The sequence below is a fragment of the Gopherus evgoodei genome, chromosome 16 (genome assembly GCF_007399415.2).
Source record: "Gopherus evgoodei ecotype Sinaloan lineage chromosome 16, rGopEvg1_v1.p, whole genome shotgun sequence".
NCBI lineage: Eukaryota > Metazoa > Chordata > Testudines > Testudinidae > Gopherus > Gopherus evgoodei.
This window is the reverse complement of record NC_044337.1, coordinates 2870595-2894233: the sequence shown is the minus strand read 5'-3', so window position 1 is coordinate 2894233 and position 23639 is coordinate 2870595. Positions and strand designations below refer to the sequence as shown.

General features: G+C 56.5%; 1 protein-coding gene across 6 annotated transcripts in view; it reads right to left on the bottom strand.

The window, feature by feature from the left end:
• The window catches only part of AJM1 (apical junction component 1 homolog), a 34036-nt gene that overhangs the window by 2985 nt on the left and 7412 nt on the right, over positions 1 to 23639 (bottom strand). For 3 of the 6 annotated variants that reach the window (XM_030535826.1, XM_030535825.1, XM_030535824.1), the window contains exons 2-3: positions 17314 to 17399; positions 10267 to 13722 (exon numbers count right to left, since the gene is read on the bottom strand). In XM_030535826.1, coding sequence (XP_030391686.1) covers positions 10364 to 13660 — 3297 coding nt within the window. In that variant the 5' untranslated portion in view covers positions 13661 to 13722; positions 17314 to 17399 and the 3' untranslated portion in view covers positions 10267 to 10363. Of the gene's footprint in view, positions 1 to 10266; positions 13723 to 17313; positions 17400 to 23639 lie in introns of those variants that run through there. The other 3 variants (XM_030535827.1, XM_030535828.1, XR_003996808.1) reach the window with 2 other exon arrangements.

Here is a 23639-nt window from a genome sequence, read left to right as displayed (position 1 = left end):
ACAGTATGGAGAGGGAAAGCTTTAGGATTCCCTCTAGGTCAGCGTTTCTCAAATGGGTCTGCGAGGGTGCTCCTGTGGGTCCGCCAGCCCTGCCGATCAACTCCTCTGTGTCCGTCTCAGTGCCTCCTGTTCCACGCGTGCAGGAGGGCCTGGGAAGGAGCGAGGACAGGCATGCTTGGGGGAGAGGGTGGAAAGAGACAGGGAAGCGAAGAGGTGGGGTGGGGCCTTGGGGGAAGGGATGGAGTGGAGGCCGGGCCTGGGGCTGAGTGGGTGGCTTGGGGGTTCCTTGGTTTGCTAACGTTTGGGAATCACTACCTTGGTAAACCTCCCCAGTGCACCTGTAATACAGTAATGGGCACATGGTGTTCCCTGGAGCAGATCCTCATCTGGTGTAAGTCAGCGTCACTCACTTGACATGGATGCTGACTAGGGCAGCTGAGGGTATGGCCTGGGAATGCAGGAATTTGGTCTCAGCTCCTTGTGTCCAGTGTTTGGCAGCCGATCGGCTTATCTGCACTGCTCTCGCTGCTCACTTCGCTTTTGCATTGTAAATGAGGCAGAACTTGGTGCCCCCTTCTCATGTTGGCTGAGGCAGCCCCAAAAGGTGGGGTGCCCTCCTGCCCTTGCTCAGAACTCAAGCCCTAGGCACAAGAAGAATATTGCTAATACCTATCGCTAAGCAAACACAGACATCTTTGCAGCCTCCCCCACCCCTCAGGGATAGGTAGGTGATTTTACCCCCAACTTATAGGGAAAACTGAGGCACAACGTGGTTAAGTGATTTGTCCAAGGTCATGCACTGCGTCAGTTTCAGCTCAGGACTCAGAACTCCAGAGTGCCTGACTCTGCTGCACTTTCCCACGGCTCACTTGTCCACAGTCAGTAGTTTGACTAAGGGCAGCCCTGGGGCCACCGGGCAGGCCCCATCTGCAGAGGGAAGAGCATGGGCGAGAGAGCAGACATGCCGTTATCCTGTATCTGGGCCAGCAGCTTGCCCTAGAGCAGCAGCCTTGCGGAGGCAGCAGGGGCTCCCAGCAGCAAAGGGGCAGCAGTTCCCATGCACTGGAACCTGCTCGCTCCTCTCTCATTCCACCTCACTCAGGCCACGTCCAGACTAGGGTATTAAAATCGATTTTAGATACGCAACTTCAGCTACGTGAATAACGTAGCTGAAGTCGAATTCCTAAAATCGAGGTACTCACCAGTCTGGACGGCGCGGCATCGATGTCCGCGGCTCTCCGTGTCGATTCCAAAACTCCGTTCGGGTTGATGGAGTTCCGGAATTGATGTAAGCGCGCTCGGGGATCGATACATCGCGTCCAGACTAGACGCGATATATCGATCCCCGAGCAATCGATTTTAACCCGCCGATGCCGCAGGTTAGTCTGGACGTGGGCTATGAGGCGTGGGCCAGTTCACACCCAGCCCCACCGAGTGCTGAAGGCAATGGAACTGCACCTGCCACCAGCAGGGTTCAGGCTGGCCCCTGAGTATGCAACCATCACGTGGCAGTGCTAATGCTGCATAACAGGTCTCCTGCCCCTGGCTTTGCATGCTCACTGGGTGCTGATCCTTGTGCTCTCCTGACTCCCACCCGGGTCAGGTGGGAGCAGAACACGAACTGTTCTGTTCACAGGGCGCGCACTGTGCCTGGGCACAAGGGGTGAGTGGATCTGCCACAGGGCCTGTCGGCAGCTCCCTTTTTCTTCCCTAGGAAGCACCAGCTCCAGTATGCACCTAGAAGGGAGGGCTCTGAGGAGAGTCGCAGGTCTGGGAACCCTGCTGCCAGTGCGGTCAGTCTGGATTTACCCCAGGCTGGCTTCCCTGTGCTCCCTGTGACATGCATCCGACGAGGTGGGGTTTCACCCACGAAAGCTCATGTTCCAATACGTCTGTTAGACTGTAAGGTGCCACAGGACTCTGCTGCTTCCACTAGAGGACAACAGCCTCCTGCTGCTATCAGTAATGGAGTTACTCCTCCAGCTCAAGTGGGCAAGGCTTGTGGGTTGAATCTAAAGGTCCTGCCCATGGCGGGGCGTGGCGGAGGGAGTCTGCATGGGCAGGGCCTTGCCTGGCCCGTGGAGGGTGGCTGCATTCACCAGGACTATCAAGCAGCGCTTTCAGCAGCATGAACTGGTGGCTGTGCACCGTGGCCCAGTGCCTTGGCTTTGCCACGCGGGAGCTGGGCGCTGGATGCAGGGTCACTGTGTGCTGGGATGGGCAACAGGGCCTTTGGTGACTGGGCCTGGTGGGTGCAGCCCAAGGCAGCATAAGCCCTGCCCGCTCAGTGAGGGGGCTCCCGGAGCCAGCCAGCCTTGTCACTGGGCAAAGAATGAAGAGCCAGGGCCTGCAGCCGATTGAAACCCCAGGGGGTGACAGCAACAAAAAGCCACCCCCCCCATCCGCTGGTGAGGTCAGGGCCCCAGAACGAACAAACAAATGGGGGGGGAGGCATCCCAGCCTATCCAAACCTCAGCCAAGGGGGTGGAGCCACAGAACACGGGCCAATGACTGAGCAACCAGGGCACACAGCGCTCCAAGATTGACAGCCCTGGAGGCTGTACCCCCATCCTGCAGGCGGCTGCTGTTCCACAGGGCCCCTCTGGGGTGGGGAGGGCAATTCAGCCTCTGTGAGCTAGTCAACCCTCAGCCTCGGGCCATGCCAGCAGAGGGATCACTTGGTGCTTTGGTTTTAAGCCCAGCTGATGTTACACTGTAGCCAAACACTGGACTTGGCATCACGTCCGGGTTGTTGGAGTCACACTGCATGAAAGAGATGACACGCCCCCCCACCCCCCCCGGCCCGCTTTTGCCATTACATTCCCATCCACCTGGAGAAGCTGAGATCTCCACAGAAAAGATGCCAAGGAGAGGGAAAGCTGCTGGCCTGGCACCTGTGGCTTTGCTGGGTGATTGCACAGCTGAGATGTTTGGAATCCACGCCACCTCCCGCTGGCGCCACCTCGAATGCCCCCAAACAGGCGCTGCAGCAGGGGGCTGTTGCTAAGGTACATTGTCCTGGCCATGCTCACTGGGCGGCTGGCATCTGACAGTCTTAGTGCACCCCAGAGACGCCAACACTCATAAAAGTCATTTGCCTTGTCCAAAGGGATTAACCCCTCCGGAATCCATATGACGGGAGCTGCACCCGTCTTAGGCTCTGGCGTGAGGGCGAGCCGCAAACCCAGCAGAGACCCCATCTAAAACACAGGGAGGGGGCAGACTAGTGACAGGATCCCACTGCAAAAGCAGGGGTGCGGAAGGCTCTCAGATGCGTCCCGCCAGGAGAGGGGCCCAGAGACAGCAAACCCACCATTTCACTTGGCACTGGTGGGCCCCCGGCTCAGGAGCGAGTGGTCGTATCCCCGCAGGTCAGGGTGGGCACTCTGGTCGAGGTGGGGCGTGGGGAGGGGCACCTACTGCTTCCAGCCACATGGTGCAGCCCTGGGATGATGGTGGAGCTCAGCTGAGCAACAGGGAACAGGGAGAGGTGACAGCTCATCCTCTGTCCTTTGGGACCGAGCACAGAGGAGGAGCTCCCTGCCCAGGAACAACTGGGCCCAGAAGGGCTGGCGCACAGGCAGAGCCACGGCTCCCACTGCCCCATTCTGGGCCTGGCTGGCTGCCTGGCAGGGGCTTGCTGCACCCAGCGGTGCTGGAACAACTTGTACAGTGGGGGTGCTGAGAGCCACTGAACCAAATTGTAAACCTGGATGATGGAAACCACTTCAAGCCAGCAGGCCCAGCTCCAGCATACCTTAAACAGGCCCCCCAGTTCTCCCCCTTGCCCATGCTCAGGTAGCTCTGGGCAGCTCCACCCCTCCTGTCCAATGCAGCGCTCAGCCAGCTGGTTGTTTGCCAGCCCCTGGCTCTGGAGCTTGGGGGTAGGATGGGCAGGCCGACACCATGGGGAGCTCCAGCCACGGGAGCGGGTTTGCTGCATCAGGGGCAGTGCTGGAGTCTGAAGAAAGTAGCTGGGCTGAGCAGAAGCTCCCTGGACTCCAAAGAGACCAAGACTCTTGTGTGGCCCCCGTCTCGGCCCGTTCCTGAGTGCAGGGCACTGCCACAGTCTGGGGTGCTTCACTGGGACCCCGAAGCTGGTGTCATGGACACGCTAGCACAAGAGGGCCCCTGCAGGAAATCCCATGGCCCAGGCAGGCCAGACACACCTTGGGAAGGTTAGACAGCACCTGCTGCTGCTGCAGAGAACAGGAGAGGAGCTAGCAGAGCGTCTTGGGCTCTCAGCTAAGATGCCAGTGGGGGGGCAGAGGAGGGGGAACACACTGCAGGCAGCTGGCTTCAAACAGCAAGTTGGCTGGACAGTGCCACAGCAGGGTAGGGGCTGAGGGTTACAGCTGCTAGGCTGCAAGGAATTCATTAGTCCTAAGGCTGGCAAGGGACCCAATCCGGAGATACCCACCCTGGCTGCAGGGAGAGGCCTCCCATGGCCCTCCATCCCCTCAGCCTTCCCTCCCTGACCCCCATATTACGACGGGGAGCACCCTGAGAAGAGGGTGCGTGTCTGTGCCAGAGGGAGGGAAGAGCTCCTGTGGCACACAGCCCTGCAGCACGTGCAGGGATCCTGCTAAGGGCAGGAGATTCTCCCAGGTAGGAGTTGGCAGAGCCCAAGCTGGCAATCCTCCAAGCTCCTTTGCTGGGACAGAGGAAAAACAAGGATGGCAGCAGCTGTGAGCGTCCTCATGGGGCAGTCACCTGCTGCCTGGACCTGGCAGCGACTCCAGCACCAGCCCAATGGCAGGGAAGCCAGAGTGAGGGGTGCTCATCACCCGTTTTCCGTGCCCAGCACCTGCACGCTCTGGGAGAGACTGTTCTGCACCTGCTCATTGCTGCTCCCAGCCCACCAGCAGGGAGCTCCGGGGATGCCCTCTGCATGGCAGGGCCAGGGAGCTCCCACAGGACGCCTGGCTCCGGCCTGTGGGCAGGGGGCAGTCAGTGGGGCTGCATTTACACTAGGCCCAGCTGATTTCCAGCCCTGCGCACAAGCACAGCAGCCCCTCCAGAGAAACTGCAGCCTGAACCCAGCCTCTGCCATAAGGACTGACCCAGCTGGCCAGCCCCTGGGAAACCCCCCTCAGCCCCACTGCTTTAAAACACAGGCCACCCCTACCCCCACCCCTCAGAGCCAGGTTCCCCCAGCAGGCGTGTGCAGGCACAAACACCCCTCCCACGAGCACGCGTAATCCATGCCTGTACCTCGCACGATCCCTGCCCCATGCACGTCCATCCCATGCCCCCTGCACGCCAGCATTCACTCCCCTTCCCACTCAGCAGCTGCACTGGACTTTGCCTAGAAGTGTAACCAGAAAACATCTGGCACTTTCCCTGAAAGCATGTGCCCCCCCCCACAGATGTCTGCACCCCCCAAACAGACACCCCCCTTCACAACAGCTTTAACCCCTTTGAACCATAGCGTGGCTGCTGCAGAGCGTGGTTGTCCCGCTAGCCCAGGCCCGTGGCATGCTCAGAGATGGCAATAACGGGAGAGATGGAAAAACAGCCCCCGGCTGCACTGTGGCCATCCAATGCCAGGGAGGTGCAAAGGCACGTGGTGGGGTTAATTTAACCCTGGACTTGCTGGGCTGTTTGCAGCACTGGAAAGGGCCAGTCCAGCACTCCGATCTGCCTCTGGGATTGCTCTTTGGTGATCCTGCTAGTTAGGGCGCTGGGGCCCTGCAGTAAGCAGTTCCCGTCACTCAGGAGTGGGGCCTGGCCTAGGGCAGGAGCTCCCCAGCAAAGATCACAGCCTCCCTTCGCTGGGCAAGGAGACACCTGCTCCCCCCACCCAAGCCAGAGCAGGCAGAGCTCTCCCTGCAGCAGGCTGGTGTGTAAGGTGCCGGCTGGGACGGGGAGTGCCTGCTCACTCTCCGCACGGCCCCACGAAGGAGTCTCCCCAAATAAACCCAAGGGCTGCTGGTGCAGTAAGTCCCGAAGCCAGAGCAAGGCCATAACAAAGAGGCTGTTCCAGGAAGGTGGCCTGCTGGAGAGCCGCTGAGAGCCGGGGCTGGTGTGCAGCAGGATAAATCCTGGCTCAAGAGACGCTGGCTCCTTTACCGAGGAGCTGGGCAGAGGCCAGCAATGTCTGGGCGGGGCGGGCTGAGGGCCTGCTTCCTGCCCCTTGCAGAGAGGAGCATGGATGCCTGGCGGTGGCTGTCTCCTGGGTGGAGCCCCCTCACATGGCACTGCTTCCCCCCCGCCCCAACTGACATTAGCTGGCCTACGGCTGCCTTCTTCCACCAACACAGCTGCCTCCACGAGGCCGGGCCTGGGGTTCACTCCCGCCTTGAGCCATCAGAGAAAGAATTACTGGGATGTGCAAAGCTCTTGGCTCAGGCCCCGCCTCGACCACATGGCTGGGGAGCCCTGCACTAGGCTCAGCGCTCGTAATACCGTCAGGAGCAGGGAGCAGCAGCATGGCTTTGAATTCCACTGGGGATACCAAATTGGGCAAAACTCCAGATGGATTTGAGCCCCTGGGGGACCCAGGCAGCATGGCAATTCCCGGAGAGGAGCAGCGACGGAGATGCTACCAGAAGCAGGCCACCCTTCTGCAGTGCTCGTCCGGCATGGGGTGCTGAGTGAGCCATAAGCAAGGGCAGCCTGGGGGCAGGAGCTCTCCCGCTGGGCCTGTCTCAGAAGTTTTATTCTCCATGAGAATGCATGGAGACCAACTTCGCTCTAGATCCTGCTGCAACATGGGCTGGCCCAGGATTCACTGGAAAGCCCTAGGCCCCATGGCTTCCAGGGCCCCCGCTCCCCCAGCAGAGCGCAGCCCAGGATTCTTGCACTACGGGCAGCCAGCACCAGACCCACCTGGGCCTGGGCTCCTCCATTCCCAGAGGAGCTGGCCATACACAACCCAGGGAATGTAGCCCTCTCAGAGCTGTTCCTTGGCTTTGCAAATAGGGCCAAGTGGGTACCAGGCTCCCTGCCCAGTTATGCTGGGAGGGGTGGAAATGACCTGCTGCAATGGAGAAGAGGGAGGTGGGCTTGGGCCTTAATACTGGGGGGAGAACTGGGGGCGGCTGCTGCTGGCTTTGCCCTAGAAGTGGGTTATTGTCAGTTACAGATAAAGTGCATCAAGTGTCTTGGAACTTTTACCCTCACGGCCTCCACCCTAAGTCAGGCAATGGCAGATTCCCACGCTGGCCTGGCACAGCAAGAGTGTCCTGCTCCAGTCTATGCACGCTGCAGGGCCTGAGCACCCCACTGGACAGGGCCCTTGTGTTGGCAGCTGAGGCTGACTCAGCACTTGGGAGGGGCTGGAGGGGGACCAGGGGGATTTTGGCAAGTGGAAGCAGCATGTGGGGACAGGTGGGCAGCTGTGCACAGGCCTGAGGGGAGAGAATGCCTACTGCATAGAGACCACCTAGAGCCTCATACTGTATAGAGAGCTCCAGCATGCACCTCTGCTTGGGGTAACTTTGAACCTAAGGCTAGAGGAGGTGCCTCTGGGCTATATGAATCTGAGTACCCTGTAAAGTATTTTTCCATCCTGATTTTACAGAGATGACTTTTTTTACTTTTCTTTCTTTTTAAGAACCTGATTGATTTTTCCTTGTTTTAAGATCCAAGGGGATTGGATCTGGACTTACCAGGGATTGGTGGGGGGAAAGGAGGGGGGATGGTTAATTTCTCCTTGTTTTAAGATCCAAGGGGTTTGGATCTGTGTTCACCAGGGAATTGGTGAAGCCTCTCAAAGCTGCCCAGGGAGGGGAAGGTTTTGGGCGGGACAAGAAGTGATCCAGACACTGAAATTTCTGGATGGTGGCAGAGTTACCAGATCTAAGCTAGTAATTAAGCTTAGAAGTGTCCATGCAGGTCCCCACATTTGTACCCTAAAGTTCAGAGTGGGGAAGGAACCTTGACAGTGGCACACCGGACAGACTTGAACAGTATAGACACTGTATAGCGTGCACTGTATTAAGCCTAATGGATAGCGCCCATACTGAGCACAAATTGTACAGAGACTCAGAGCGTATCGAGCCCACACTGGACAGCAGGGGTGTAGCCATGAGTGGGCCTGGAGGACTGTGGCCCACCCACTTAGCATCCCAGCCCATCCCCCAGCCCCAGCTCTGCTCCGGCCCCAGCTAGCCCCACTTCACCTGCCCGCCCAGCACTCCAGCCGCAGAGCAGGGTCAGGGCGCAGGGGCTTGCTCTGCTCCACCTGCCTGGTGCTCCTGTGGGCAGTGGGGGGCTTTCTCCTTTGCCCAGCTGGAGAGCGCTGTCGGGGGTTTACCCCTCTATGCCCAGGGCTCCAGCCAGTGAGCGGGGACGGGGCGTGGGGGCTTGCTCTGCTCCGTCCGATGCTGCAGCTGGGGAGCCCCCGCTCCCACTCCCCAGCTGGAGCACCAGACGGGCAGAGTGGGGCAAACCCCCCACAATCCTGCTCCCCAGTGGTGCTGCCCATTTTTCTGGGGCCCTCCAATTGGCTGGGGCCCCTGGGCATGCCCCTTTGGCCCAGTGGCTAACCTACCACTAGGAGGAGGGCAAGCTTCAGGTGACACAGCGGAGGCAGAGGAGTCCTCAAAAAAGGTAGGTCTGCCACTTGGGGGGCCAGGCAGGGCCGGTGCAAGGATGTTTCACGCCCTAGGCGAAACTTCCACCTTGCGCCCCCCCCCGCGCCCCCGCCCTGAGGTGCCCCTCCTGCAGCAGCTCCCCATCCCCCACCCTCTGCCCTGAGGCACCCCCCCGCCCCAGCTCACCCCTGCTTCGCGCAAGAGCATGAGCACCCCGAGCATGCCGTCACTGCTTCACGTCTCCCGCCTCCCAGGCTTGTGGCGCCAATCAGCTTAGGCCACAAGCCTGGGAGGTGGGAGAAGTGAAGGAGCCACGGCGCGCTCAGGGTGCTCGGGGAGGAGGTGGGGCAGGGGTGAGCTAGGGCTGCGAGTTCCCCTGCGTGCCGCCCCCCCTTACTTGCTGTAGGCGGCCCTCCCTGCGCTCCTCTGCCCCAGCTCCCTCCGCCTACATGCCAGTGGCGACCAGGGGCGGCCGAAGATCCGGCCGCCGTGGTCGCTGCCGAAGAAAATGGCGCCCCCCAAATCCTAGCACCCTAGGCGACCGCCTAGGTCGCCTAAATGGTTGCACCGGCCCTGGGGCCAGGCCCGGTGTGGGGCGGTGACAGGAGCCATTGCCACTGGAGAGCAGAGACTCCTCTTGGAGCTGGGTGTGCGCCTGGGGCCCTAGGGGGCCCCTGGCCAGAGCATCCATCACCCCCGGTAAGATCCTCCCTCCCCATCATTGCCCACCCACCCAAAGTTGGAACCCACCCAAATGTCCCATCCTGGCTATGCCACTGCGGTATAGAGCCTCATGCTGCATAGAGACCGTCTAGTATTCACGCTGGTCTGAGACTCATCCCATATAGAGCCCACCTGTACAGTGTGCCCCAGGTGGGGGGCACACTGTACAGAGACTCATCCCATATAATGTGCTATATAGAGACTCAAATGCATAGGGCCAGATTTTCAAATGAGAGACACAAATGTGTCTGCATAATGCTCCCAAGCCCCTTCTGCACTCAACCCACGCGCCAAGGCATGGCCCTGAGCCCCATTCCAGGTACAGTTATGCAGACAAATGGGAACCGCTGGGCTAAGACACTGGGGCTACTTGCAGAGGCCAGGTTGAAAACATGCCTCTTCCTGGCTGTCTCCAGAATTAAACAAGGCGGTGACGAGATGGGGGAGAGGAACTGTCCGCGTGGGAGCAGCTATGGGCAAGTTTGGTGTCTAGGCAGTGGGATGGAGTGGGCATGGCAGGGAGCTTAAAATGATTCCTCTGGCCTCACTTGCTTAGAGGTAGCCGTGTTGTCGAGTGGTTCGATTTAGGGAGTAGGACCAGGCAGGGCCGCAGGTTCTAGGCTGAGCTGTTATTAGAACACCTGCAGGCCAGTCACTTGTTGCCCTGTGCCTTGGCCAAGCCCACCTGGGAATCAGGTTAAACAAAGAGAAGGCAGTGAAAGAACCTCACTGAGAAACAGACCTGTGGCACTGGAGTTACCCTCCACGGAGCAGCCCTCTCCTCATGGCACATCGCATGCAACAGCACCAGCCCCACCCCTCTATCCCCACCAAGGCCAACCAGGATCTAGAAAGCTCAGCAGATCCTGCCCTGACTAGCCAGTGGCCACAGAGGCAGGTGGCCTGAGTCCCATGGAGTCCATGGATCTGCACCGCCCCATTCCAGGCCTCTTTCCCAGGCCTCCCCGGGACCCACGCACCAACAGTTATCTGCTAGAAATGGTAGGAAGATTCTGACTGACCAGTTTAGTGTGTCAGTTATAAAATACCTGTCTACAAAGGGGACTAAACAGGAGGCCTGTGTGGTGCAGCAGCGCTGGTCACATGAGGTCGTCCAGGAGGTTGGGGCTGGCGACCCAGTCCAGGGTCCGTGGCTCAGAGGCAGCCATGATCATACACATGAACTGCTTTCCAGTCCGCCTGTCAATGGGGTAGATGGTGGTGGGCGTGAACCTCTTGTTGCTCTCCACGAAGTCACACAGCTGCTCGTAGATTTTTGGGAACTCATGGCGCAGGAAGACGCCTCGGATCCGCAGCTCCCGCTGGATGTTGATGAAGCAGACCTCCCGGGCCTTCCGCCCTTCCTCCCCCTCCTTGTCAAGGTCTGCCGTGCCAGGCGGGGGGGTCAGGATCAAGGTCTCCATGTCGCGTTCCTTCTTCAGGATCTGTTTCTCGGGGCTGGAGGAGGCTAAGGCCACCTTGGCATATTTCCTGACTGTCGGCACCTGGATCTTGGGGGATGGCCTCACAGGCACTTTTTGTCCAACGGCCACAGTTACATTCAAGAGGAAACATTCCTCAGGGTCATACTGGCTGCCAGATACCCCCAACTCCCGGGCATAATCCCCCAGGCTCTCTGCGTAGCCCTCCAGCTCCCGCAGGGACAGGTAAGTGGGAGACATCAGCAGGCTCTCTAAGCCAAACTGGAGGAAGTTCTCAGCCGAGCCTGAGCTGGGGAAGCCCAGGAAGAGCACCCCTCGCCCTCGGGAAAGGTACCCCACCTTGGCAATGCGTGAGAAGGCCTTGTGCACCTCGGCGTTCTCCCGGCAGAACTGCAGCACGTGCCGACAGATGCTCCCGATACGTCCGTACACGCAGCTCTCCTTGTGAGTGTCCCAGTCCTGGCGGCGGCAGCTCCGGGAGCAGTAGTATGTATAGCAGCTGTGGCAGGACTTGAAGTAGAGGCAGGCATTGAACATGGTCTCCGTGCGCTTACACTTGGCGTTCGAACACATCATCATGTCGTCCTCATCCGCACTCAGCTCCGGGGAGCAGCCATCCTGCTGCTTCTCAAAGCTGCTGCTGGAGACAGACATGGCAAGCGAGCGGCCACCCTGCTCCTTGCGTATGTCTCTGTGGAAGGAACTCGGGCCCGGCTGCTCCTTGGTGGGCCTGGGCTCCCCCACCAATAAAGGCAGCGGCTTCCTGGCCTCCAGCTTCCTGGCAGGCCCGGGCGCGTCGTTATCAATCAGCCTCTTGAGCTGGTCTGTCAGGCTGTCCCCGTCGCTGGGGTGGTGGCTGGGCGGGGGCTTGGAGTCGATGACCAGGTCTGTGATCAGCTCGTCCAACTGCTCCAGGCTGCGCTGGCGGGCGGACCTGCTTTGGATGGTCTCTTTGGCAGTGGGATCCAAGTAGTAGTGCGTGGCATGGGAGCGATGCCCATCCCGCCCGGAATCCAGCATATCCCAGCTGGCCGAGCGCTTCTCGCTCTTGCTCAGCCCATTGGCTTTGATGTCATTGTCGGTGATGGTGATTTCTGGGGTGACAAACCAGGAGCGGCCCAGGGGGCACCGCCCACCGTCTGCATGCATCTTCTCCATGATGGAGTTCTCCGAGAGGGAGAGCGCTGCATAGCGCTTGGGAGAACTGGACAGATTGATCACCACGGGCTGCCGCCGGTTGTCAGGGGATAAGGCACGGTGCTGCTCCCGGGCGAGCAGGTTCTCATAACTGCGCCCGCGGAACATGGGGTCCTCCCTGCGGACACTGGGCGCCAGGATGTTGTCCCAGGATTTGGAGTAATGCCGGGTGTCTGTGCCTAAGCGGGGCTGGTTGGCGCTGTAGCTGGCATGCCAAGAGGAAAGCAAGGCCTCTTTCCCAGAGGGATGAGGTGCAAAGCGGGACATCTGCAAGGTCTGGTAGGGCAGTGCAACCCGGTCCGGGCAGTACCAGTCACTGAACTGCAAAGGCTGAGTGCTACGGGCATGAGGGTATGTCCGCGAAATGGATTCCCTCTCGTGGTATTTGCCATAATCCTCAGTGTAGAACAACCGGGAGGTGGTGTTCAGAGCAGGGTACACCCTGGGGTCCTCTGCATAGAGGGGTTTGGTGGGCATGCCCCTGGAGGTGTAGAATCGAGGGTCTTCTCTGTAGAAGGTGTGGGCAGGGGCTTCCTGGATGGGGTATGTCCGAGCTTCTTCCACGTAGAAAGTCCTGGGTGGGATGGTGTAGATATTATCCTTGGCTGGGTCCTCCGCGTAGAAGGGCTGTGGAGGGAGGTGGCGCCCTGGGTATGGGTGAGGACATGCCTCGTAGCCAGAGCTTTTCAGTGGAATGCCGAGACCAGGGCATCCGGCTGGCTCCTCTGTGTAGAAGAACTTGGTGGGCACGTTTGGAGCGGAGAAGGTCACACAGCCCCTCTCGGGATAGTCCTGTGGGGAGGGCACGGCCTGGTAAACCTGGCCTCGAGGGTCACCTTCGTAGTACTCATTGGGGTAGGGCAGCCTGTGCTCCCCGCTGTAGGAGTCACTGGGTGTGGGAGTGCGGGACACGGACACCTGCCTACTGCTTGGGATGGTCAGGCTCCGGATAGCGCCAGGCGGCCTTGGCCAGTATGGCACCTCCATCCTGCTCTGGGCTTTCAGGCTGTGTGCTGCATGCACCAGCACCGCCTCATCTGGCTTCATGTCCATCCGGCACTTGACATGCAGGCTTGTGGCTGGCCTCCCACCTGGGGCCTCCTCCGGGCAGTTGCTACTGACACATAGTGGGGAGATGCGGCTGGTGCTGCTCCGCTGGGGCTGCAGCTTGATGGGGTGCACCTCGTTCATTGGGGCCTTCATTGGGGCATATCCGCTCCCCCTGCGCGGGGACGTCTCTGTCCTCGCATGCTCCCTGGAGAGGCGCAGAGCCTCCCGTCCCCGCCTGGCTGGCATGGGGGGAGACGAGGACGACATCTGGATGGCAATGGGAGTGAAGGTGGATTTCACCCGAGGGGCGCTCTTGGACCTCGCTCGCCTCTTTGGCTCCGCCCGAGCCAATGGCTCCTTGGGGCCTTCCCTGCCATGAGGGGCTGGCCTGGTGTTCTGAATGTCCAGCCTGGGAGGAGTCTTCCTGCCTCTGGAGCCTGAGGAAGGCTCGGGGGTGCCCGGGTGCCAGCAGGGGCGCTCCATAGCATGAGCAGGGGCCAACTGGTCGTCGAGCAACTCAAGAAAGTCAAAGCTTCTACAGTGGCGCTTGTTGAAGGGCTGCGGGTTGCGCGACAGAGATGCCGACATGAAGGCGTCACATTGTGTCAGTGGCTGGCAGACGATGGAATCCCTGGGTGCTGGGCACTTCAGCTCTAGGTCTTGATACCCTGTAGACACCAGTATGTCAGGTGGGTCGGTTCGTGTCATCTTAAACAAGCTCTTCCTTCTCCAGCTCCTCTTCAGATCATCTCAGGGGAAGCCAGCCAGCCCTGCAACAGGAGAGAGAAGGAACCTTGAGTCTCATTCTGCAGAGGCCTGCTCTAAACAGGTTATTTTTGAAAGCTCCTGATTTTTAGCCAATCTCATGATTTTGGGGGCTTGACTCATGATCACACAATGCTTGGAGTTGGCAACGCTGGTGAGTCTAGTTGGCACATGTGCAAAAGTGTCCATGCTGGGGTAAGAACTGGAGCTGGCCAAATGATGCAGAGACAGTGATGGGGAATTACCTACAGCCACGGCCTGGTTCAGAATTGGTGAGAACAAGGCTTATTCACACGCATGTTTTGGGCGGGGGGAAAGGGGCTGTTGCTTTAGGAGTGCCCAGTCTGCTTGTGACCAAGGGCATCCAGTGCGCAGATACTACAGTGCCAGAGGCCAGGGCCATACTAGAGATACCATGACCACGCATGGTACAGGATTTACAGAGAGGATCGAAAATCTGAATTTTCATTCTGCAAGAAACTTCACTATTCCCACATTTGTTTAATTCTGAATCAGGCTACAGCAAAGTTGATGTATCAACATTTTTTGCCAAGTGGAAAGTTTTGATTCAGAAATGTTGCCACATTTTGTTTCAGTTTAGTTTGACCTTAATCTGTGCCTATCTGAGGTGTCACAATGACTCATTGCTTCCATCCTCCTCTACTGGTTGAACTCTTTGACTGGACTACACCTCCCATGATGCACCATGGTTATGTGACTCCCATGATGCACACAGCAGTTCAATCAGAGGGAGGCTGTGATGCATCATGGGTGATGTACTCCCACCAGAGAACTTAACTCAAAGAGAAGAAGGGGGGGGGGCATGAGACATCACAACAGCTCCAGTGGACACAGATTAACATCAAACTGATCCAAAAGGAATTACTTTATTCTGATTTTTCTGAAAGCAAATTGGAAAGTTTCAGCAAAATTGAGATTTTCTTGTGGAAAATGTCAATATTTCAGGAAGTGCAGTTTTCATAAGAAAGAAAGAAAGAAAATTCCAAGCCAGGTGAATTTATCAGTGCCCGGTCATTCCCCGCTGCCAATCCACCAGGAGGGAGTTGATAACAGAACACCCAGAGCAAAGAGAATCATGGAAACAGAGAGGCCATGTCCTAGTTGCTCCCCCTCTGGCTTCCGGCCAGCCTGCTTTGAGCCCAATCCTCCTCTTGTTTGAACCGCAGAATGACATGGACCACAGTGGAATTACTGCTGATTTATACCTGTCTGAGTCCCAGCTGGACCAGCTTTGTGCTGATCTGATTGGCTCATGGGCTCTGGGGCAAGGAGTGGATCTTGTGCCCTATAAAGCACCAAGCCCTTCTTGTACAAGTGCAACAATTCCTTATTCTCCTTTTTGTAAGTCTCAGTCACCCATTGAGGAAGCAAACACAGCACCATGTGACTTACACAGCCAGTGGTACATCACAGATAAACAGTGGCGAGTATGCAGACAACCCCAGCCAGCTAAGCAGAGGGCAGGGATTTATTAAATCAGCTGGCCAAATTCCACACATCGCATCTGCAACCAGTAATCTGACCAGCTCTACATAGACCCACACTGCCATGTGTACACCAGCACCTGCATGCATGGGATAAACAACCATGGCTGTATCGGGGATGGGCATGGCTAATTACTTGCCTGGCATATGCTTATGCAAACATAGAATGTGTGCAATGAAGCAGTGTTGGAGAGCTCAGCTCTGGGGGACTCCCCAGATCCCTCTAAGGTCTAAGCTCTCTGTCCAGGGCCTGTCAAAGCGATGTTCTGCTGCTTGGGATATGGGGCTGGTGGTGTAGTCAGTAGTCCTTCCCCCTTGGTCTGGGCTTAGAGAGATCTGTCTGGTGGCACTAGGCAGCACAGGCTGTGTTCGTCTGGAAGCTAAAGAGCCAGAGAGAACCACAGGGACCAATCTGTGTCCAGCAGCCTCAATCAAGAATCGTCTTTATGGTCCTTGTGTAACCCACACCGCTTCTGGGGGTGGGGTTCTGTCCCATCTAGTGGCACTGAGACCACGTAGCGAGAGAGTTAAATGAGTCTGCTCTGCCGCCTTAGCTAAGAGCCAGGTGGCTTTTAGCTCATGCGGTAGCAGCTCACGCACTGAGGTCCCTGGTTCAATCCCACCCACCAGCAACCGGGATCTGTCAGCGTTACACTTGCAGCCCTGTCCTACCTCTCCCAAGAATCACCCCCAGGGCTGACAAGAAGAGCTCGGCAGGGTGGTCTGTACACAGCCCGGTCGAGGGATGTCTCAGATTTGTCTTATGCACCTCACTTAAAAACTACTTGCTTACAAATCAGACATAAAAAGGGCCCCAGCACACTGTTACTGAAAAATTGCCGACTTTCTCATTTTACCATATAATTCTAAAATATCAACTGGAATATACATGTTGCACTTACATGTCAGTGTATAGTATATAGAGCAGTATAAACAAGTCATTGTCTGCATGAAATTTAAATTTTACTGACTTCACTAGTCCTTTTATGTAGCCTGTTGTAAAACTAGACAAATCTCTACATGTACCCCCAGAAGACCTTTGAGTACCTTCGGGGGTACACATACCCCTGATTGAGAACCACTGTCCCAGACACCATGTGCATAGAAACCTTCCATTACAGTGCAGGTCCCTGAACCAGGCAGGATGAGAGCTTGCCACACACTCACAAGAGTTCTATTTCTGCAGGGTTGTTTTTGGCAGGGATACCACTGGACGCAGACGTTCTCCCGGCTAGCGTTCTCCCCTGCCATAGGGAATCTCTCTACACGTATCCCTGGGGCCAGATTTCCAGACCCAGGTGTCTGAATGGGGAATCCATGTGCAAAGATATGGTTATGTGTGCAAAATAGGGGCGCCGCACTGCAGATTTTGCTCAGGCAGTCATCTGCTTTGCACACCCAGCTGTACAGTTTGCACACCTAGTTATATGCTTGCGTCCATGTGTTTTGCATGAATGGCAGCATTTCTGCATGCGCAGACAACCTCTGGGCCTGTGCACACAGCATGGCTCAAGGGTGGCAGAGGTATTTTGCATTTTAAGCACAGGCATTTGTGTCTAAAATCTGGTCCCTGAGGATGTAGTGGGGCTTCTAGGGAATCAGCAGGGGTCCCAATGCAGCGGGGAGCTCTGCTTCCTCTGGGGAGCAGGGTCATATGCACCATACACTGGTATGCTGTGGGCGTATGCCTGGCTCTAGTGCTGGCCCCTGCAACTGCTGCCCACAGCCTGCTCCTTACAGCTAGTTCTCGCTCAGCTCACGGGTCAGAGGCTGGTGCTTTGAAAGCTGACCCCATCGCAGACGGTGGTGCTGTGGGCAGATGGCCGTGGTTTGTAACTCCAGACCAGTGTGAGGGGCAGGGGCAGGGGCAGGGAGCCAGCTTGTGTTAGACTCCAGAGAACGTATTTGGTCTCAAGCCCTGGTAAAGGTTAGAATCATACATTCAGTCCTGCTCTTCCCATTATTACTGTGTTGGGGAACAGGACAGTCTGGGACAGGAGGACTAAAGAAATCAAAACTCGCCTCAGATGCCTGAGGCTGGGAAGGTTTCTAGAACAGGAAGTGAGTTTGGGACAGCTTTTTTGTTCCTACCTGGTCTGATGGCAGTGGTGTGTATTTGGATGGGCAAAGCTGGCACAGGCTGCTGTGTCAGCTCCATGCTGGGATCCATTCTGGGGCTGGAAAATAAAACACATCAAATGAATCCAGAAAGTTACTGCTCAGTATCCTGAGGGCAGGAGCTGGGCCTTCCATGCACCACCCTGCTGAACCCAGCACCAGCCCCGTTCAGCCCTGGGGTCTCTCCTCTATGCAGGTCCACACTGCATCTCCCTGGGGAGCTCCGTATAGACACTGAGATCTTGTGACACTTTACACCTCTGGGCGGAGAGAGGACCAAGCAGCTTAAAGTGACATGGCCACGATCCTGCCAGGAGTAAGAGCCTCTGCTCCAGAGTCCTGGGAAAGTGGAGAGAGCATGTCTCCCTCTAGGGGCCACAGACAGCACAGAGGATATCAGCCTACTACTTGGTCACAGCAAGGGGAGTTTCCCCAGCCTCTGAAGGGGCAGTGGCTTGTGCCTTTGATGTTGGAAAGCCCAAGTTCTTATCCTGGCTAGTGTCTGATGGTGGGTTATCAAAGACCTTTCCTGATGGGTGCAAATCACTACAGCATGGGCTCCCCGGAGTGGGGTCAGAGCTGAGAATAGACACCCCCTTTTTCCTTTTCCAGGCAGTGAATTAAGATACTGGCCCTCTCCCCCCATCTCTGGGCTGGGACTGGCTTCAAGAGATCTACTGCTTGCACCCCTTTGCCCTTCCTGCAACATCTATGCTGGATCTCTCCGTGGTGACTAGTGCTTCATTTGTAATGAAAGAGGAACCAGCCCGGAGGAGCCAGGGCTCTGAACTGTCAGGCCCCAGGACAAATTAAGCACTGCTGGTGACGCTGCTGGGGAAAATAGTTCCCATTGACAAAATCTTTCCTTCCTGCATCTCCCAGAGCGCTTTGCAAACTATATACCATCAGCTGTCACGTCAGCCAGCACTAGCGGGCAGCCACCTCTGGAGCAGAACACCAAAGCTTTTTCCCAGCTGTGCTATGGTGCATTCTAAGCAGCTGTCCAACTGGAAGTGCAGGGGAACTTTATGAAGAGGGAAGCTAAGTGAGCTGGAATTTGGAAGATTGCTGGGAGAAGTGCCAGGAGGAGTTTTCTGGTGACCAGTCCTTGATCTCGTGAAAGACAGCACGAGGAGAATGCCATCATCTCATGTCAGCTTTCCCTGGAGGTCTCCCAGCCAAGGGCTAACAAGGGTGACTCTGCTAGTCGGTGGCTAGTTGTAGAGACTAGCACTGCAGTGTGTGAGCCCTCATACAACACACCTGAGCAAGGGCTGATGAGTGGTGGAGTCAGAGCATGTGGCACAGCCCCTCAGCATCCAAGGCCAGCGAGTGCCTATGACTCAGCCCCCTGCCCTCTGCTCTCCAGATATGTGTGCCAGTGGCCCCTACAGATCACCCCACTTGCTCAGCCCTGTGGCTTGGATGGAGGTAAGAGGACCCCCCTCCCCACAGCAGCACCTCTGCTGTGATGCACTGAAGTCCTTGAGGCCCTGAGCTACCCTGCCCAGGGGCTGAGCAGAGCAAGACTGAAAACCAGCTGCCTGGCAAAGGCCAGTGAGTGGCACCCAGTCCAGCCGGGCCCGAGGTCCTCGGGAGCAGGTGCTGAGCTCATGGTGCTAGCATCCCCGCTGGAGCACACAGTTGCCATGGTTTCGCTGTGCTGTTTCTCTCTGTGGAGGAGCAGTGTGTGCGGGGGAGGCACAGGAGGAGGGCCTGGGCGTTGCAAGAGGAGGTTAACATTGCTCACACGTGCGGCATTGATGTGGGGGGAGGCAAGGTCAGATTAACTCTCCTGTGGGTCCGTGGCTATTAGATTTTGTGGGGCCCTGTATACAAGTCTTTTTCCTAATTTAAAACAAAATTATCACAATTATGGCATTGAGGCTACTAACGCTGTACTAAACTTGCCTTTTAATTAACAAACACGTTCTGTGGTTACATTTCACTCTTAAAACATGTAGAATAGAGTTAAGTTCATTCACAATATTCACAAACAGCCAACCTCCATAACACGAGCTCCAACCTGCCCCCTGACTGGAGTTGGCCCATCTTCCCGTGGTAAATGGGCCTGCCCATTCCACCTGCTCCAGCAGGAAAGCAAAGGCTAGCGGGCTAGTGGTGCTTTAATTACAGTGGTCTCGTCCTGCAGTACTTAAACGCATCTCACCCACGGGGAGGGCAAAGCGGCCCAAGGAGCCCAGCCCACCAGCACGGCCACTGCTGACAACCACCACAGCCCGCTCACCTTCTGGCTCACGTTATGGGATGCAGGGGGTTGGCAGGCCAGGGGCTAGTGTTACGGGGCGGGGGAGGGGTTGGCAGTGCAGGGGCAGGCCAGGGGCTAGCATTACGGGGCGGGGGAGGGGTTGGCAGGGCTAGTGCTATGAGGAGGTCGGTAGGGCAGGGGCAGGCCAGGACAGGGACTAGTGTTATGGGGCAGGGAAGGCTTGGCGGGGCAGGGGAAGGCTTGGCAGGGCAGGGGCAGGCCAGGGCTAGTGTTATGGGGGAGGGGGTGGCAGGGCAGGGGCAGGTGGGGGGCTTGTGTTATGAGGAAGTTGGTATGGCAGGGGCAGAGCAGGGGCTAGTTTTATGGGCAGGGGGGTAGGATGGCTGGGCAGGGGCAGGTCAGGCCCAGGACTAGTGTTATGGGGCAGGGAAGGCTTGGCAGGGCAGGGGCAGGCCAGGGCTAGTGTTATGGGGGGAGGGGTGGGCAGGTCAGAGCTACTATAATGGGGGGAGGGTTGGCAGGCCGGGCCTGGGACTAGTGTTGTAGAGTGGGGGGAGGGGTGGGCAGGCCGTAGGTTTTTGTTACCAGGCCGGGGGCTTTTGTTACGAGGAGGTTAGTAGGGCAGGGGCAGAGCAGGAGCTAGTTTTATGGGGGGTGGGGGGGAGGATGGCTGGGCAGGGGCAGGCCAGGGCTAGTGTTATGGGAGTGCAGGGGTGGCTGGCAGTTTGAGGAGCAGATTAGGGCTGGGCATTTGACCAATCCAGACAGAACTGGTCAATTGACCTGTCAAATTGCATCATAAACAGTCACAGATTTTAAAATGCTAATTTCTTAGAACAGTAACCAGAAAGAGCAGGACACTCTGGGCTCCTGCAGACTCAGCCGTAGATAGGTCCTTCCGCCTCCTTACAAAGGAACAAATGACTTCTGGAGTGACTGTAACTCAGAACAATGCAAAACAAGACTAAGGAAGCTGCAAGGCCCAAAGACCCCACCCAGTGTGATCAGAGCCGGAGGCTGCCGCCTGCAGCATCAGGCCATTCCATTGCATTCGTCCTGGGACATTGGACAATGTCTGACCATGGACAAATAATAAGCTGTCAAGTGACATTATTTGACCAGTCAATTGAGTGACCTGCCAAGCATAGGGCAGGTAGGGTTGGTAATATTTGTACCAAATATTAACAAGTTAACTTGATAATACAGTAATTCCTCACTTAAAGTCGTCCCAGTTAACACTGTTTCATTATTAGGTTGCTGATCTATTAGAGAATGTATCTGTTTAAAGTCGTGCAATGTTCCATAATAAGGTTGTTTGGCTTGCCCCATTCCACCTGCCTGGCACTCCTGCCAGGGAGCGGGGTCTGGGGCTTGCCCACTTCCCGGCTGGAATGCCAGGTGGGCGGAGTGGGGTAAGGCCCCTCACCCCGACCCCACTTCCTGGTTGGAACACTGAGTGGGCGGAGCTGGGCAAGCCCCCATGCCCCAGCCACGCTTGTCATGTTATTGATTTGAACTGGGACCATATAGAACATGGTTGCAACCAAAGTCCTGTAGTGGCACCAAATCTTATGTAAAAGGGGTCATATAAGGTGTCTAAAACCAGGTTATATGTTGCTGCTTATGATTATGCTGTCTGTATGCATGTGTCATTTTTGTAGTTGAAGTTATGAATATTGGCTATATACTGTCTGTATTTCAAAGTTATGCTATGCTTCTGGGTAACATCCCAGACAAGTTGTGTTAGCTCTGCCTAGCCTGCTTGATGGCGCATTAAGGACCATCAGCTATATAACTGACCCACTGAGAGAAGGCAGATACGCCTCGTAACTCAGCAAAGTATGCAGGAACTTGCCCATATGACTCCAGACTCCATTTTGCTGTAATTTTCCACAATAAGAACAAAGAGGTTCTTACACCTGGAAAAGACTATAAAGGACTGATGCCTCATCTCCATCTTGTCTTCAATCCTGCTTCATACCTCTGGAGGGATTTTGCTACAAACTGAAGCTCCGAACAAAGGACTGAGGACCCATCCCAGCTGGGGATGTACTCCAGAGACTTGATTTGAACCTGCAGTTTACTCCATCACTGCTACAAGCCTGAACTAAGAACTTTGCCATCACTGTATGTAATTGATTCCATTTAACCAATTCTAGCTCTCATCTCTATCTTTTTCCTTTTATGAATAAACCTTTAGATTTTAGATTCTAAAGGATTGGCAACAGTGTGATTTGTGGGTAAGATCTGATTTGTATATTGACCTGGGTCTGAGGCTTGGTCCTTTGGGATCGAGAGAACCTTTTTTCTTTTACTGAGGTACTGGTTTTCATAACCATTCGTCCCCATGACAAGTGGCACTGGTGGTAATACTGGAAAACTGGAGTGTCTAAGGGAATTGCTTGTATGACTTGTGGTTAGCCAGTGGGGTGAGACCAAAGTTCTCTTTGTCTGGCTGGTTTGGTTTGCCTTAGAGGTGGAAAAACCCCAGCCTTGGGCTGCAACTGCCCTGCTTTAAGCAATTTGTCCCGAATTGGCACTCTCAGTTGGGTCCCGTCAGAACCAGCATCATTACTGCTACACTCCTGCCTCAACCAAGCTTCACAATCATCATTGATGAGTACAGTATTAAATTGTTTGTTTAAATTTATTTAAACCTTATACTGTATATGTATATAATGTCCTTTGGTGAAAAAAAATTCCCTGGAACCTAACCCCCCCCATTCACATCAATTCTTATGAGGAAATTGGATTTGCTTAACATCATTTTGCTTAAAGGAGCATTTTTCAGGAACAGAACTACAATGTTAAGTGAGGAGTTACTGTATTTAAAAATCTGTCATACAGTGCTGAAACCTCCCCTGCCCCGCCTCTTTCCCGAGGCCTCACCCCTATCCACTCCTCTTCACTCATCCTCCCGTTGCGAGTGGTGCTGGAACAATTTGTAGAGTGGAGGTCCTGAGAACCATTGAACCAAACTGTAAACCCTGCATATGATGGAAACCACTTCAACCAGGGGTGCTGCAGCAGCCCCTACACCTCTAGTTCCAGAACATATGCCCTGCAGCAAGGACTAGAGGACCGGGTTAGAGGGCACAGCGGGCAGAACCTCCCGGACAGAAAGAACGAGGCTCCCTGGGCAGGAGCCGGGGCAGCAAGGCCAACCTGACTCCCCCTACAATGTGATGTGTCCCTGGGCCCTGAGGCAGGACCTGCTGGGAAGAGCCAGCCCCAGGGGCTGTGTGTGGACAGCGAGTGCCCAGGGTCACCGGCGGGGTCGGACCTCACAGCAAAGCTGCCTGCGACTCCCCTGTCTGCTCTCTTGGGGGGGAGAGTGGCACCTACTGCTCCAGGGGAGACCCCCTGCAGGGTAGAGCTCCCCAGCAGGACCCGAGGCACAGTCCCTCACCCACCGCCCTCCCTCCAACCCGTCCTGAGCTGACTCACACATGAATGCTATCCTAGAGCCCAGCAGATACTCCAGGCCAGCTCTCCTATGGAGCCCAGTACTGCCAAGCCTCAAGACCTTGATTGAAGGGGCTCCCGTTCACCTGGGGTACACTGCCCCCTCACTGCCCTCCACCTCCTCACTGTTCCCTCCACACTCCCTCACTGACACCCACCCCTCACTGCCCCCTACCCCCTTGCTACCCCCACACTCCCTTCACTGCTCCCCCATACCTCCCCACTGCTCCCACCTCTCACTGCTTCCACTCTCCTCACTGCTCCCTCCACACACCCCTATTGCCCCTACCCCCTCACTGCCCTGCCCCCTCATTGCTCTCACACTCCCCTCACTACTCTCCACACCCCCTCGCTGCCCCCCAACCTGACCCCTCACTGCCCCCTGCCTCCACACTCTCACTGCTCCCTCCACAAGCTCCATTGCCCCCACCCACTCATTGTTCCCTCCACACTCCTTCACTGACACCCACCCTTCATTGCCCCCACCCTCGCCCCTTCATTGCTTCCACCCTCCCCTCACTACTCTCTCCACACTCCTCGCTGCTCCCATTCCGCCCCTTCACTTCCCTCACTGCCCCCACACTGCTCCCTCCACACCTTCTCA